Source organism: Thermobia domestica, chromosome 18, assembly GCF_964235325.1.
Source record: "Thermobia domestica chromosome 18, izTheDome1.hap1.1, whole genome shotgun sequence".
Taxonomy (NCBI): Eukaryota; Metazoa; Arthropoda; class Insecta; order Zygentoma; family Lepismatidae; genus Thermobia; species Thermobia domestica.
Window position 1 is genome coordinate 144,482,764 of NC_137471.1, and position 13,041 is coordinate 144,495,804.

The 13,041-nt window shown below is 38.9% G+C and overlaps 1 protein-coding gene across 1 annotated transcript; it reads left to right on the forward strand.

Moving 5' to 3' along the window:
* Positions 1-986: 986 nt before the first annotated feature.
* Positions 987-6,269, forward strand: LOC145675281 (uncharacterized). The gene has a single exon (XM_081745668.1). It carries the CDS (start codon positions 987-989, stop codon positions 6,267-6,269), a length of 5,283 nt encoding a protein of 1,760 aa, XP_081601794.1.
* Positions 6,270-13,041: the final 6,772 nt, after the last annotated feature.

Below are 13,041 nucleotides of genomic sequence, written 5' to 3' on the forward strand. Positions count from 1 at the left end.
TTTTCATTTATTATGATATACTTCTAGGTTTTAAACAATTTGGAGGCTACAAAAATTAAAATTCGTTGACTGTATTTTATATAACTAGTCATATGATTTTTTCTAACAAAGGACATGTTTCGGTTAGAACGCGATGATCGGTATAAAACTTGGTATACATATACAGGACTAAGTACTGAACACTGTATGATAAGTCATTCCCGTGTAAAACTCGTTTTCCGCCGACAACGCCAACTATCCTTCGAAACACTAGCAGTTAAATTCCTCGTTATAGGTGCTGAGTGATGATCAGTCTGGCGGCCAGTGTGTCGTAGTAAGCTCGCAAATTAGTGTTAGGTCAGTGTGGAAAAAATGGGGCGGGCTGCTGGCATTAGCCTCCTTCATGTAAGTGAATTGTCAAAAGACAAACTAAGGCGCAGATTTAAGAATCAAATATCAGTTGGAGCAGGAGATGAGTGATTTGCAACACTTTGATGCAATTTAATTATCAATGAGTACGAAAATGAATTAGAAATGATCATACTCGTCAGAGATGATAAAGAAAAGTGGGCCATATGCAGAGTCCTTCTGGCTTGTGATTAGTACCATACTTGTAGAATCCTCTGAGAAGACGGAAAGAAAGAAGAAAGGACGGTGTTTTTGGATGATGAGTTTTTTTTTGTTTGTTTTTTTTCTTGAGACAGGAGGACAGAGGAAAGATGCCTGTAGTTTGTCAAGAACTAAAATATATCTGAAAGGGATGTAGTTTTAGTTTACAGTTAGTTGTAAAGTTCTGTTGTTTGAAGTTAATTGGGAAATAAAACCATACAGAGCATATGTGAATCTTATTAAAGTGGAATAGAGTGCTCTCACAGTAGTACAGTGTTTATAACGTATTGAGTGCGTTCTTAGTCGTAACATTTCTGGCGCCACAGCGTGGAGCAGTGACTTGTAGTTTGTGAGAGCACAAGAGTCCAGTTTTAGTTTGTTCGAATTAGTTGCAAATAATGGATACAATGAATAAGTTAATTATTGGAAGGAAACCTGTAAGAGTTTCATTAATTAGAACTTGTGAACTATTAATCGGTGAGTTTGAAAAGGACGATCCAGGTGAAGAAACACTACAACTAAACGTTACGAAATTAGAAAGGTTGTTTACCGAACTTTCCACTTTCGATGAAAAGATTTTAGGTGAAATTCTTTGTGATACAGGTGCGGACTGTGATATCCGGTACGAAGTAGAATACAGGTCAATAGAAGAGTACCGAACTAAAGTGGATGAAGTGCGCGTGAAATACGACAAATTTCTAAGGCGCGAAACGGACAAAAGCAGTAATAGTGGTAGCCAGGCAGGTTCTACTGCAGGACGCAGAAAGCTGAAGTTGCCAAAGTTAGAACTAAAGAGTTTTGGTGGTGAAATTAATGAATGGTTAAATTTTTGGAGCCAGTTTAAACGTATACATGACGACGAAGAGTTAGAGAAAGAGGACAAGTTTCAATACCTTCGTCAGGCAATCGTAACAGGTACAAGGGCCTGGGATGTTGTAGCCAGTTACCCGCCTACCGGTGAAAACTATGATAAAGTGATTGAAAGTTTAAAAACACGGTTCGGAAGGGAAGAACTTTTAACGGAGTACTACGTGCGCGAGTTACTCGGACTAGTTATCCAGAACGTGTCGGCGCAAAAGGACAGTGGAAGTTCGCCGTTATTTTCGTTATATGATAAACTGGAATCACACCTGCGGTCCTTAGAAACAATAGGAGTGACTAGTGATAAGTGCGCAGCGATGCTGTTTCCTCTGGTAGAGTCGTGTTTACCAAAGGATGTGTTACGTGTTTGGTTAAGACACACCGGAAGTGACAATGCAAATGAAAATGGATCCAATTTTTACAGTGAGAAAATGAACCAGTTGTTGGTGTTTTTAAGAAATGAAGTGGAAGGTGAGGAAAGGATCAGATTGGCACAAGCAGGGTTTAACCTAGCAGGCAGTGGTAGTACGGTTAGAAGTAAAAAGAGTTCTACAGAAAACAAATTTCCAACTGCAAACAACCTGTTTTCCAGCCATCAACAAGAAGTACCGGTCAGAAAAAGGTGCGCGTTCTGTGAAGAAATGCATGCGGAACAAAATTGTGTGAAAGCGCGAGACTTAACACTGGAAGAAAAGAAAAAGTTGTTGATAAAGAACGAACGTTGTTTTTCGTGTTTCAAGCCAAAACACTACGCGCGCGACTGTGAATTGAACATTAAATGTTTCAAGTGCAAGGGGAAACATTTCGCGATTATGTGCAATAAATTATCGGTACAAAGTAATAAGAAAATTGGGGATGGTAAAGAATCTGCCACATGTACCTTAACAAATCAAAATTCTAGTGAACAGTACCTATTACAGACGATTAAGGTTAGCGTACTGGTAAATGGAACAGTACGTGAGATAAGGGCGTTGATTGACACGGGATCACAGCGTTCGTATATTTTAGAAAGAACCGCGCGTGAAATTGGTCTTGTTCCACAAGGGGAGGAAACATTAGTACATATACTGTTTGGGGGTGTTCATTCAAACAAAGAAAAGCACAAACGATATGAAATCTGTGTGGGTGCCGTCTGTGGAACTTTTACCACAAAACTAGAAGTGTTGGAGAGACCGATCATTTGCAACAATATTCAAAGTCTAAAAAGGGGTCCGTGGTTAAAGGAAATAAAAGCGAAGAAGATCTGGTTAACAGACTTTGGTGGGGATGATAGTGAAATTGAACTACTTATTGGAGCTGATATGGCCGGACAATTGTTAACTAATAATGTGCATAAACTAGATTCAGGTCTTGTTGCTGTGGAAACGAAGCTAGGGTGGGTCGTGATGGGGAAAATCCCTGCCCACAAGGAAGACTACCAAGGGGTGTCAGCAATGTGTGTTACTTCACTGTTGACACAGAACGTAACAATAGCTGATCTGTGGAGGTTAGATACATTAGGAATCACAGACCCGGTGCAGAGTATAACACGTAAAGAACGGGAACAGGAAGTTATCGAGCACTTTGAGAAAACCGTGAGGATCAATGAAGAACGGAGGTACGAAGTGAGTTTGCCGTGGAGTGAATATCATCAATCGCTTCCTGATAATTTAAGCATTGCGGAAAAGAGATGTCTGACGGTGTCGGAGAAATTAGTTCAACAGAGGAAGTATGAAGAGTACGATGCAGTCTTTCAAGAATGGGAAAGGGACGGTATTATAGAAGAGGTGCATAAAAATGAAGTTTTGGTTCCAGGTTACTATTTACCACATCGTGCTGTGTTTAAGGAGAATTCGACAACTAAAATCAGACCAGTGTTTGATGCTTCTTGTAAAGTGAAAGGTGCGCCTTCATTAAATGATTGTTTGGAAAAAGGCCCAAATCTAGTCGAACTTATACCAGCTTTATTATTGAGATTTAGAGAGAAAAAGATTGGGGTTGTCTCCGATATAAAGAAAGCTTTTTTGCAAATAGTGGTAAACGAAAGAGATCGTGATTTTTTAAGATTCCTATGGTGGGAGGACTTCTCCAACAAGAAACAGAAAGTATACAGACACAATCGGGTTGTGTTCGGTTTGAATTGTAGTCCATTTCTCCTGGGAGCTGTGTTGAACCACCTTTTAACCAATGCCCCTCCGATGTATAAGGAAATTGCGGACAGACAGAAGCAGTCGTTTTACGTAGATAATTGTGTAACTTCCGTTAGTAGTGAGGCAGAACTGGTTATCTTTATCGAACATTCTACTAAGTTGTTAGCAGAAGCAAAGTTTGACCTGCGAGGATGGGAGCATACAGTTTTACAAGCAGAAAGTCAGGAAGAAAAGAACATTCCGGTACTAGGCGTAGCTTGGGAAAAGTGCAAAGATGTTTTGAGCTGTGATCTACACTGTTTCGACGAAACTGAAGAGACCGTTACCAGAAGGTCCATTCTTTCTGCGGCGCACAAGATTTTTGATCCGATTGGATTCTTGTCACCTATGACACTAATCCCTAAATTACTAATACAAGAAAGTTATAACGCGAAAGCTAGTTGGGATGAGGTAGTTCCAGAAGACACTGCGCGGAAGTTCCGGAAGTGGTCTAAAAACATCACAGTGTTACAGGAGATAAAAATTCCCAGACGCTTCACAACTGATCCGTGTAGAAAGTCGTGGAGTTTGCATGTTTTTTGTGACGCTTGTCAATACGCTTATGCGTGTGTAATATTTTTAAGAAGTGAAAGTGCTGGAAAGGTTGAAGTTCAGTTACTAGCGAGTAAATCTAGAGTTGCGCCACTGAAGAAGGTTACAATACCACGACTCGAGCTAATGGCATGTTGTATCGGTGCACGACTTGCTCGAACAGTTATTGATAGTTTGGAATTGGACATTCCTGTTTGTTATTGGACGGATTCAACTACTGCTCTGAGTTGGATCAAACGAGATGAACCTTGGGGCGTGTTTGTTGCAAACCGAGTTCAAGAAATAAGATCGATATCACACATCTCGTGTTGGAGACACATCCCTGGTGAATTCAACCCAGCAGATCTTCCAAGCAGAGGCTGTGATGCTACTACTTTGTTGAATTCCAGATGGTGGGAGGGTCCAGGTTGGTTGAAAATGGAAGAATCCGATTGGCCAGTGAAGGATGCAACGGTGAACGAATTTGAAGTTAGCAGTGAAATGAAGAAAACTTCGGTTTCAATGCTGGTGAAGTGCGAGACGAAATGGTACCTACGATATTTCTCAACGTACGAGAAAGTTTTGCGAATGGTTTCCTGGATTTGTAGGTTCGTAGAGAACTGTCGCTTGAATCCTGTGGACAAATATTCAGGAGAGTTAACAAGTGGTGAATTAGCAAATGCAGAAAGGCTGTTACTACGCATTGTTCAAAGGGAATCTTTCAGTTCAAATGATACAAGATTGAAGACTCTGGTTACTTTTCAAGACAGTGATGGTTTGCTACGGGTGAAAACAAAGATATCAAGGAGAGATGATGATGAATATTTTAGATATCCTATTATTTTGCCACCGGACCACAAGTTGGTGCATATGTTGATAATGCAAGAACACTTGGAAATGTTACACGCTGGAACACAGATTCTATTGAACAAACTGAGGGAAAGATTTTGGATTCTACGCTCAAGAAAAACAGTGCGTTCTGTTATCCGCAAGTGTGTTAGGTGTAGAAGACATGATGCGAAGAAAATGTCCGTAAATCCAATTGCTTTACCTGAAGATCGAGTAAGAGATGCCTCAGTTTTTGAAATCACTGGAGTGGACTTAACTGGACCATTAATTCTGCAGGATGGCACGAAGGCTTGGATAGTGTTGTTTACATGTGCAGTATATAGGGCTGTTCATCTTGAATTGGTTCTAGCTCTGTCAACTTGTGAATTTTTGTTGGCCTTACGAAGATTCATAGCGAGAAGAGGAAGACCTAAAATCATCTACAGTGATAACGGGACCAATTTTGTGGGGGCTAGTAATCTATTCCACACTATCAAGTGGGAGGAAATAGCTGTTGAGTCCTCAATCAAGAGAATTCAGTGGAAATTTATACCACCTAGTGCGGCCTGGTGGGGTGGCTGGTGGGAGCGTATTATACGAACATTGAAATCCTTGTTAAAGAAAACGCTTGGGAGGGCATCATTGAACTATCAGGAACTGATGACCTTACTATGTGACTGTGAAGCAGTTTTGAATTCCCGACCTTTGACCTACTTATCTGAAGATGATGATGATTTACAGCCGTTAACACCTGCCATGTTTCTTCAAGATAATCGGGAAACAGGTGTGCCAGATTTGGATGACGTTGGAAGTTTTCAGTTAACAAAGAAGTACAGAAAACTACAAGACCTGAAGAAGAGGTTTAGGGACAGATTCAGGACTGAATATTTGGGACTATTAGTGCAGCGACAACGAGAGAAAGGGCATGCTAGGGACATAAAGTTGGGTGACGTCGTCTTGGTTGAAACTGAAGAAAAACGTAGGATTAACTGGCCATTAGGGAGAGTAGTTGATTTCTTCCCGGGTCAAGATGATCATGTTAGAGTGGTGAAAGTGAAAACAGAAAACGGGATCCTTGTTCGTCCGGTGCAGAGACTGTATCCTCTAGAGGTATCGGTGCCTGGGGATTTGGTTAACGACGCAGAACATCCTGTGGTGGAACCAATGGAGTCAGAACATGCTGTGGCGGAATCAGTGGAGTCACAATCTCCTGTGGTGAAGAGCAGCCGAGTTGGTGATTTATCTACGAGGTGTGGTCGGAAAGTGAAAGTTCCGTCGAGATACTTAGAGTAATTTGTTTTGATGGTCATCAAAAGGTGGGAGTGATGTAGACTCCTCTGAGAAGACGGAAAGAAAGAAGAAAGGACGGTGTTTTTGGATGATGAGTTTTTTTTTTGTTTGTTTTTTTTCTTGAGACAGGAGGACAGAGGAAAGATGCCTGTAGTTTGTCAAGAACTAAAATATATCTGAAAGGGATGTAGTTTTAGTTTACAGTTAGTTGTAAAGTTCTGTTGTTTGAAGTTAATTGGGAAATAAAACCATACAGAGCATATGTGAATCTTATTAAAGTGGAATAGAGTGCTCTCACAGTAGTACAGTGTTTATAACGTATTGAGTGCGTTCTTAGTCGTAACAATACTAAAGCGTTCGACTTATATATGCTTCCTTCAGATATCGGGCGTTTAGCATGACGCTAATCATTTGTCAAAACGACTTTGCATAAGGCGGATTAAATTTCTAAATGTTATAAACAAATTAGGTTGGGTAACTGCCAGAACACAGATACCCCACCATTTTGTCAACACTTGCGTTTAACCCTTAGGAGATCTTGGCTTTTTGGGCTATTTTTGAAACTTTCAGTCAAGCAGCTACTGCATCGTCACTATTTACTCTAGGATCATGGTTCATACCTCATTCTCTTCAGAATAGAGCTTGCTTTCAAATGGTACCACTTGCATGCTCATACCATATACCAGAAGCGGGAAAAAATTGTCAAAGTGAAAATTTCGGAGGGAAAAAAATTTTCCTCGAACTTTGGCCCCCCTGGACCCCCCCTGTGTGATCGTAGCCATCTAAAAAAATCTGATAAATAGTACTTGCTATTCTGATTGTGTGTGCCAAATTTCAAGTTTCTATCTTGAACAGTAAGGGAGAGAGAATTTTTATCAAAAATTCCCACAATGCCCCAAATCACCATAAAACACTATGATCTCAGGGAAAAAATTCCTGAGACATCCCTAATTACCCTAGGACTATAATCCGCCAATCATTCTCTTCAGAATAGAACTGTCTTTCAGGCGGTACCATTTACATGTCTCCATCATGTATCTAAGGCGGGAAATTCCTGGAAAAAGGGATTTTTTGGGGCAAAATTTCCCTTTTCTCAACTTTTGCCCCTCTGGACCCCTCCTGTTTTAACGCAGAAATGGAAAAGAAAACTTCATATAAATACTACTCGGTGGACTGAATGTTTGTGCAAAATTTCAATCATCTACGTGAAAAAATAGGCCCGCCAGAAAAAATTTCAGTACCATGCCCCACTTTTACCCTATACAGAAGTATATTTGGATAAAAATTCACTGAGACGGCCCTAATTACCCTAGAATAATAATTCGACCGTCATTCTCTTCAGAATGGAACGGCCTTTCAGACGGTATGACTCACGTGGTCCTATCGTGTATGTGAGGCGGGAAAATGACGAAAAACGGGATATTTGGGGTAAAAATAACCCTTTTTTAACCCTTTGCCCCTCTGGTCCCCCCCCCTGTTTTAACACTGACATCGGAACAAAAAATCTGGTAAATACTACTCTGTGGACTGAATGTTTGTGCAAAATTTCAATCTTCTACGTTTAAAAATAAGCCCGCCAAGGATATATATACCGACAATGCCCCATTTTCCCCCATATAGAAGTATATTTTTCAAAAAATCCCTGAGACATCCCTAATTACCCTACGGCCGTTCAGACGGTATGACTCACGTGGTCCTATCATGTAAATGAGGCGGGAAAATGACGACAAACGGAATTTTTGGGGTAAAAATATCCCTTTGTTTACTCCTTTGCCCCTCTGGTTCCCCCCCTGTTTTAGCACTGACATCTAAACAAAAAATCTGGTAAATACTACTCGGTGGACTGAATGTTTGTGCAAAACTTCAATCTTCTACGTTCAAAAATAAGCCTGCCAAAAAATAATGAACATAGGCTTAAAAAGGGAAAAAATACATTTTAAGATTATGACGTCATCACCTCCCATGTCTGGACGCAAGACGGTCTGAAACCATACGTAATGCCTTCTACAATGTCTCTGGACTTGAAAAACAAAAAAAAGACAACCGGACGAAAAAGCTCAAATAGAAGAGAAATAACGCAATGTACCATGAAAAACGCGTATGGTACAAAATGTACCATAAGATCCCCAAAGGGTTAAATATGTATGTTCACAATATTTGCATGTCTTTCCTTTTTTTTTTTAATTTTGCATGTTACATTGCCACACACGACTTTTCTTCCTGCCTATTTCTCGAAATTCCATGCGTGAATTCACATGTAAGTTCGAGTACCTCTTCAGAAATTCAAGTCAGAGAGAAAAGGCAGACTGACGTCTATTAAAAACGGCAAAATTTGATGCAAATATCTTAGAACTGTTATATATATACAGGGTGTCCGAGAAGTCCTTCCCTGATTACAGAAATTGATAACTCAGGCTAGAAATAGGACAGAAATATGAAACTGGTGTAGAATTGTTTACAAACTATAAAAGTTTTGGTCACATCAGTACACTTCCACATGAGCACCCTTGGTAGCACGTAGCACATCTAGGCGATATTCAATTTCCATCCACACATTAGCCAACATCACTGGAGGGATCGATGCAAAGACTATGGTTATTCGTTGCTGCAGGGTTTCAAGATCTGGTACACGTGTTCGGTAGACCTCATCCTTAACATAACCCCATAAAAAGAAGTCTAATGGGGTTATGTCAGGAGAGCGTGGAGGCCAAGCTGTTGGTCCATCACGACCAATCCATCGCCCAGGAAATGTCCTATCGAGATAGGCACGGACGTCCAAACCCCAATGAGGTGGTGCACCGTCTTGCTGAAATACGACATCGGGGGAGGAACAGCATACGGCTGAACATATCCAGGTACACTGCAGATGTGATGGTATCCTCAGCGAAGAAGAATGGCCTGATAATTCGATCGTGCAATAACGCGCACCAAACATTCACCTTTGGACTGCTTCTGGTGAACTCCCTGACCTCCCTGGGGGGTTCTGAACCCCAAATGCGTATCGCCATCCGCAAAAAAAGTTCGCATATACTGTAACTTCCACATTTTCATTAATAACTCGCTCTTCTGACTATATTATCGCTACTTTGTGCTTTCCTTAACAAAGCAGTGTAATAATGCATAATTATTTATTATTTAGAGAAAAAATAAAGCAATATAAGAAAATTATAAGCAAAAAACCTTTAATCTTATGAAACCTTAATGTGTCAAATAATTACACGAAGAATATCCCGTGGGAAAAAAGAGGGAAAATGACACAGGTATTAGGAAACACTCACTAACATGTGAAGCTATTGAACAGAACATGAACTGAAGAGTCAACTACGTATTTCTGCGTTTAATATGCAATTCACACTTCATGCACAGTTCCAATATGCAAAATCAGTCAATATCTTCAGTTGAAATTACTGATATAGGGAGAAAATGACTATTTAAAACTTCAGGTGTGAACGTGCGCTTGGAGCGATATATGAGCATTATTACAACATACTTTTTCATGAATTGTCTCGGTGGTCAAGCGTGTTTAGTAGTGTTGTTGAAAGTCTAGCATCGGAGGACCGCAGTTCGAATCTGTCTTCCGGCAGTTTTGATTTTTCTCAACATATGGAAACATTTCTTTAAATATAAAGTTCTGCTTTGAAGTGCTTGAAAAAAAAATCAGATGAACTATCACGTTTCAAAGCCTGTTACATTTGTTCACCCTGTCATCATTTATATACGAAGACGCTAAAATGAGGAACGTTAACATTTTTATAATGGGAACAACTTTCTGATTTGAATACCAACCTTAAATCACACGTCCAAAATGAAAATTATTCATGTTCTGATACCTATTGTAATATACAGGTGTGTATATATAGAGAAAGAAAGAGAGAGAGAGAAAGTATGTGAGAGAGATAGAAAACAATATATGCTGTTATTTTAATTGCAACGTAAAAAGTTATTGCAATTCATAATCTGGATTTTTACAAAGCGATTTCAACGCTTGAAGCGACTTAATATTCATAAAGCATCTTTTTCTTGAAGTGTCGCAAATAGTCCAATGCTTTGTAATATGTGCCAAACAAATAAATGCATGTTTTTAACAGGATAGTATCGTCTACCTTTTGCTTCAATTGATGGTATAAAATAATGTTGAGTTGATTTTAACATCCCTTTCAGCATCGAGGCTATATGAGACGTTTACCTACTGATTATCGTGAAATCCGAACCACATGAGCTCACACCGGGAATCGAACCGGGTCTCTTACGTCAAAGGTGCGTATGCTAACCGCTTAGCTAAAAGGAACTCGGTATGAAACTAGAATAGCACACATTACCCCATATTATTTCACCGAAAGATTTCTGTTTTATGATCAGTTAAAATGGTATTTCTGGACACCGTAGCGAAAAATGTATTTGGTTTTTCAAGTAGTGTACGAAAAATACAAAGAATAAACACAATAGAAACGAAACCAAGAAATGAATTCAAAGTAAAGTGCTTTGCCTCTCTCGAATAAATCACTCAATGTATTACAAGTGCATATCTCGTGCATTTCCAGTAGAATTATTAAAACGCGCTGGCTTTATAACTTGGCTGTGTGGTCTAGTGGCTGGCATGTGTGTCTGTGGTGTACAGGGTACCTGGTTTGATTCCCGGTGGGAGAACTTTTGGAATTTTAAATGTTCTCGACGTGTCTGTGTTTGTGTCCCTATCATTCAAGGTTACTGTAAAACGTGTATAACCCAGTAGGAAATAAGCAGAAATTACTGATAAGGGGAAAGCAGACTTTGGTAAGTGAACTTCGGGGCCGCCTTTCGCGACGTAAATTAAGAAGAAAATAAGTGGGTTTAGCGAGGCGATTGAAATTACAGTAATGATTGACGGTTCGGTGCCCAGTCCGGTTTTCTTTCAATATAAGGATATTTTATTTTTTCTAAATACAACGTTACATTTTTAACATTTGAATTGGTTATAAAAACAAAATCAGATAAACTGTCAGCTTTCAAACCTCTGTCACTTTTATTCACCATCTGTTTGTATACGAAGATGACGCTATGGAAATGCTAGCACTACCAAAGTTCAAATAGATTTCTAAGTTAATATCAAATTGAAAACACACGCCCAAAATGAGAATATATGTTTCTGCTTTATATGTATAGTTCAATTATACCAAACAAAATCCTCTATCCCCATTCCCTTTGGCGGTAACTTTAAAATTTTAAAGTGGGACCCCCATTTCTTATTGGACATTTCGATTCTCCAGAGAAAAGTGACTGATTTCACCCAGAATTGAAAACAATTCCTTCACGGATGGCACTTCAATCGATACGGGAAAGGGAGGGGTAGCAAAACGTTATGAAAATGTTTTTTGTCAGATCCGTGCTCTGTGGTCATACAGTTAGCATACTGGACTGCACAGTCAGAGATCCTGATTTCAATTCCTAGTAACCCTAGGGGAACACCAAATGAGTACATAACAAGTAGTGACTATTTTCATGAATATATGCATCATATAAAAATCGCTTAAAGTTTGATACTAAGATATTATTATTATTATTATTATCATTATTATTATTATTATTATTATTATTATTATTATTATTATTATTATAATTATTATGTTACATATTACTTGAGCTTATAATTAGGAAGACCTAGGCGCAGATGGGAGTACAATATTAAGATGGATCTCGCAGAAATAGGAATACAAAGTAGAAACTGGATCCAGTTAGCTAAGGATAGAAGTCAGTGGAGAGCTTTTGTGAATGCGGCATTGAACCTCCGGGTTCCATAGGCCATAGAATTAGTTAGTTAGTTAGGAGGGTAAGTGTGCCTAAAGTCAGCCGTCTCCAGTAGTCAGCCATTTTTCAGTAAAAAGCATATGAAATAAACATACAGTAGCTTGTTATCAAACAAATAATCAACTACAACTAAAATCAGAGCTCCAGTATTCAACCTCATTTGTTCTGGCCTGGTGTGACTTCTCGTGGTAGAAAAGAAAAATTATCATTTGAGGTCTGCTGATGCAAGTGAGCAAAGTGCGCATTTTGTTAATAAAAAAAATAAGGAAGAAGCTTTACTTGAAAGTTAAGTTAAAATTATATTATTGTAAAATAGTACGAGTTATTGCTTTCTTCTATGCATGAATGTATCGTAGCTTATTAAAAATTCGTGGTTTATGATACAAAACAAGATATTGCGTAGAAATAAGGGGGCTGACTACAAGTTGCATTTTTGATAACGTTTTCCGGTAGTCAGCCATTAGGGACGGCTACTGGATACATATACTCCAGTAGTCATCAACTTATCATTCATTCAATTTAAATGACACATGACATACAACTAAGACACTTAACTAATACGTAGAAGACTTTTCTAACGATTTAATGAAAAAGTAACTGTTATGATGTCACTAATTGCATCATACAAGTATAATACAGTTATAAAGTACGGGACAAAATTAAACGATCGAAAATGCCATTAAAACTTATGACGATGTTGGTCGTTTATTTTTGTCCCGTACTTTAATATCAGTCTGGTATTGTAACCATTTCAATTCTTGTATTTTTCTAGAACTGAGGGAAAAAAGGTTAAGGATTTATGGCTGGTCTGAATTATTTCTCTAAAATTTAAAAAGGACAGGTAATGAGTATTTATTTTACCCTAATCAAGGGCGCCGATTTCCCTGTAAATTTGGGGGTCATTCGGATGCGGAAGGTTAGGATTTTAAGACAAATTGCATTCAAATTATGCCAAATATTGTATATTCATAAATACAATAGGGGGCCAACA

Excerpts from the sequence above, each read along its gene's own strand:
- LOC145675281 (XM_081745668.1), top strand. The coding sequence starts at position 987 with ATGGATACAATGAATAAGTTAATTATTGGAAGGAAACCTGTAAGAGTT.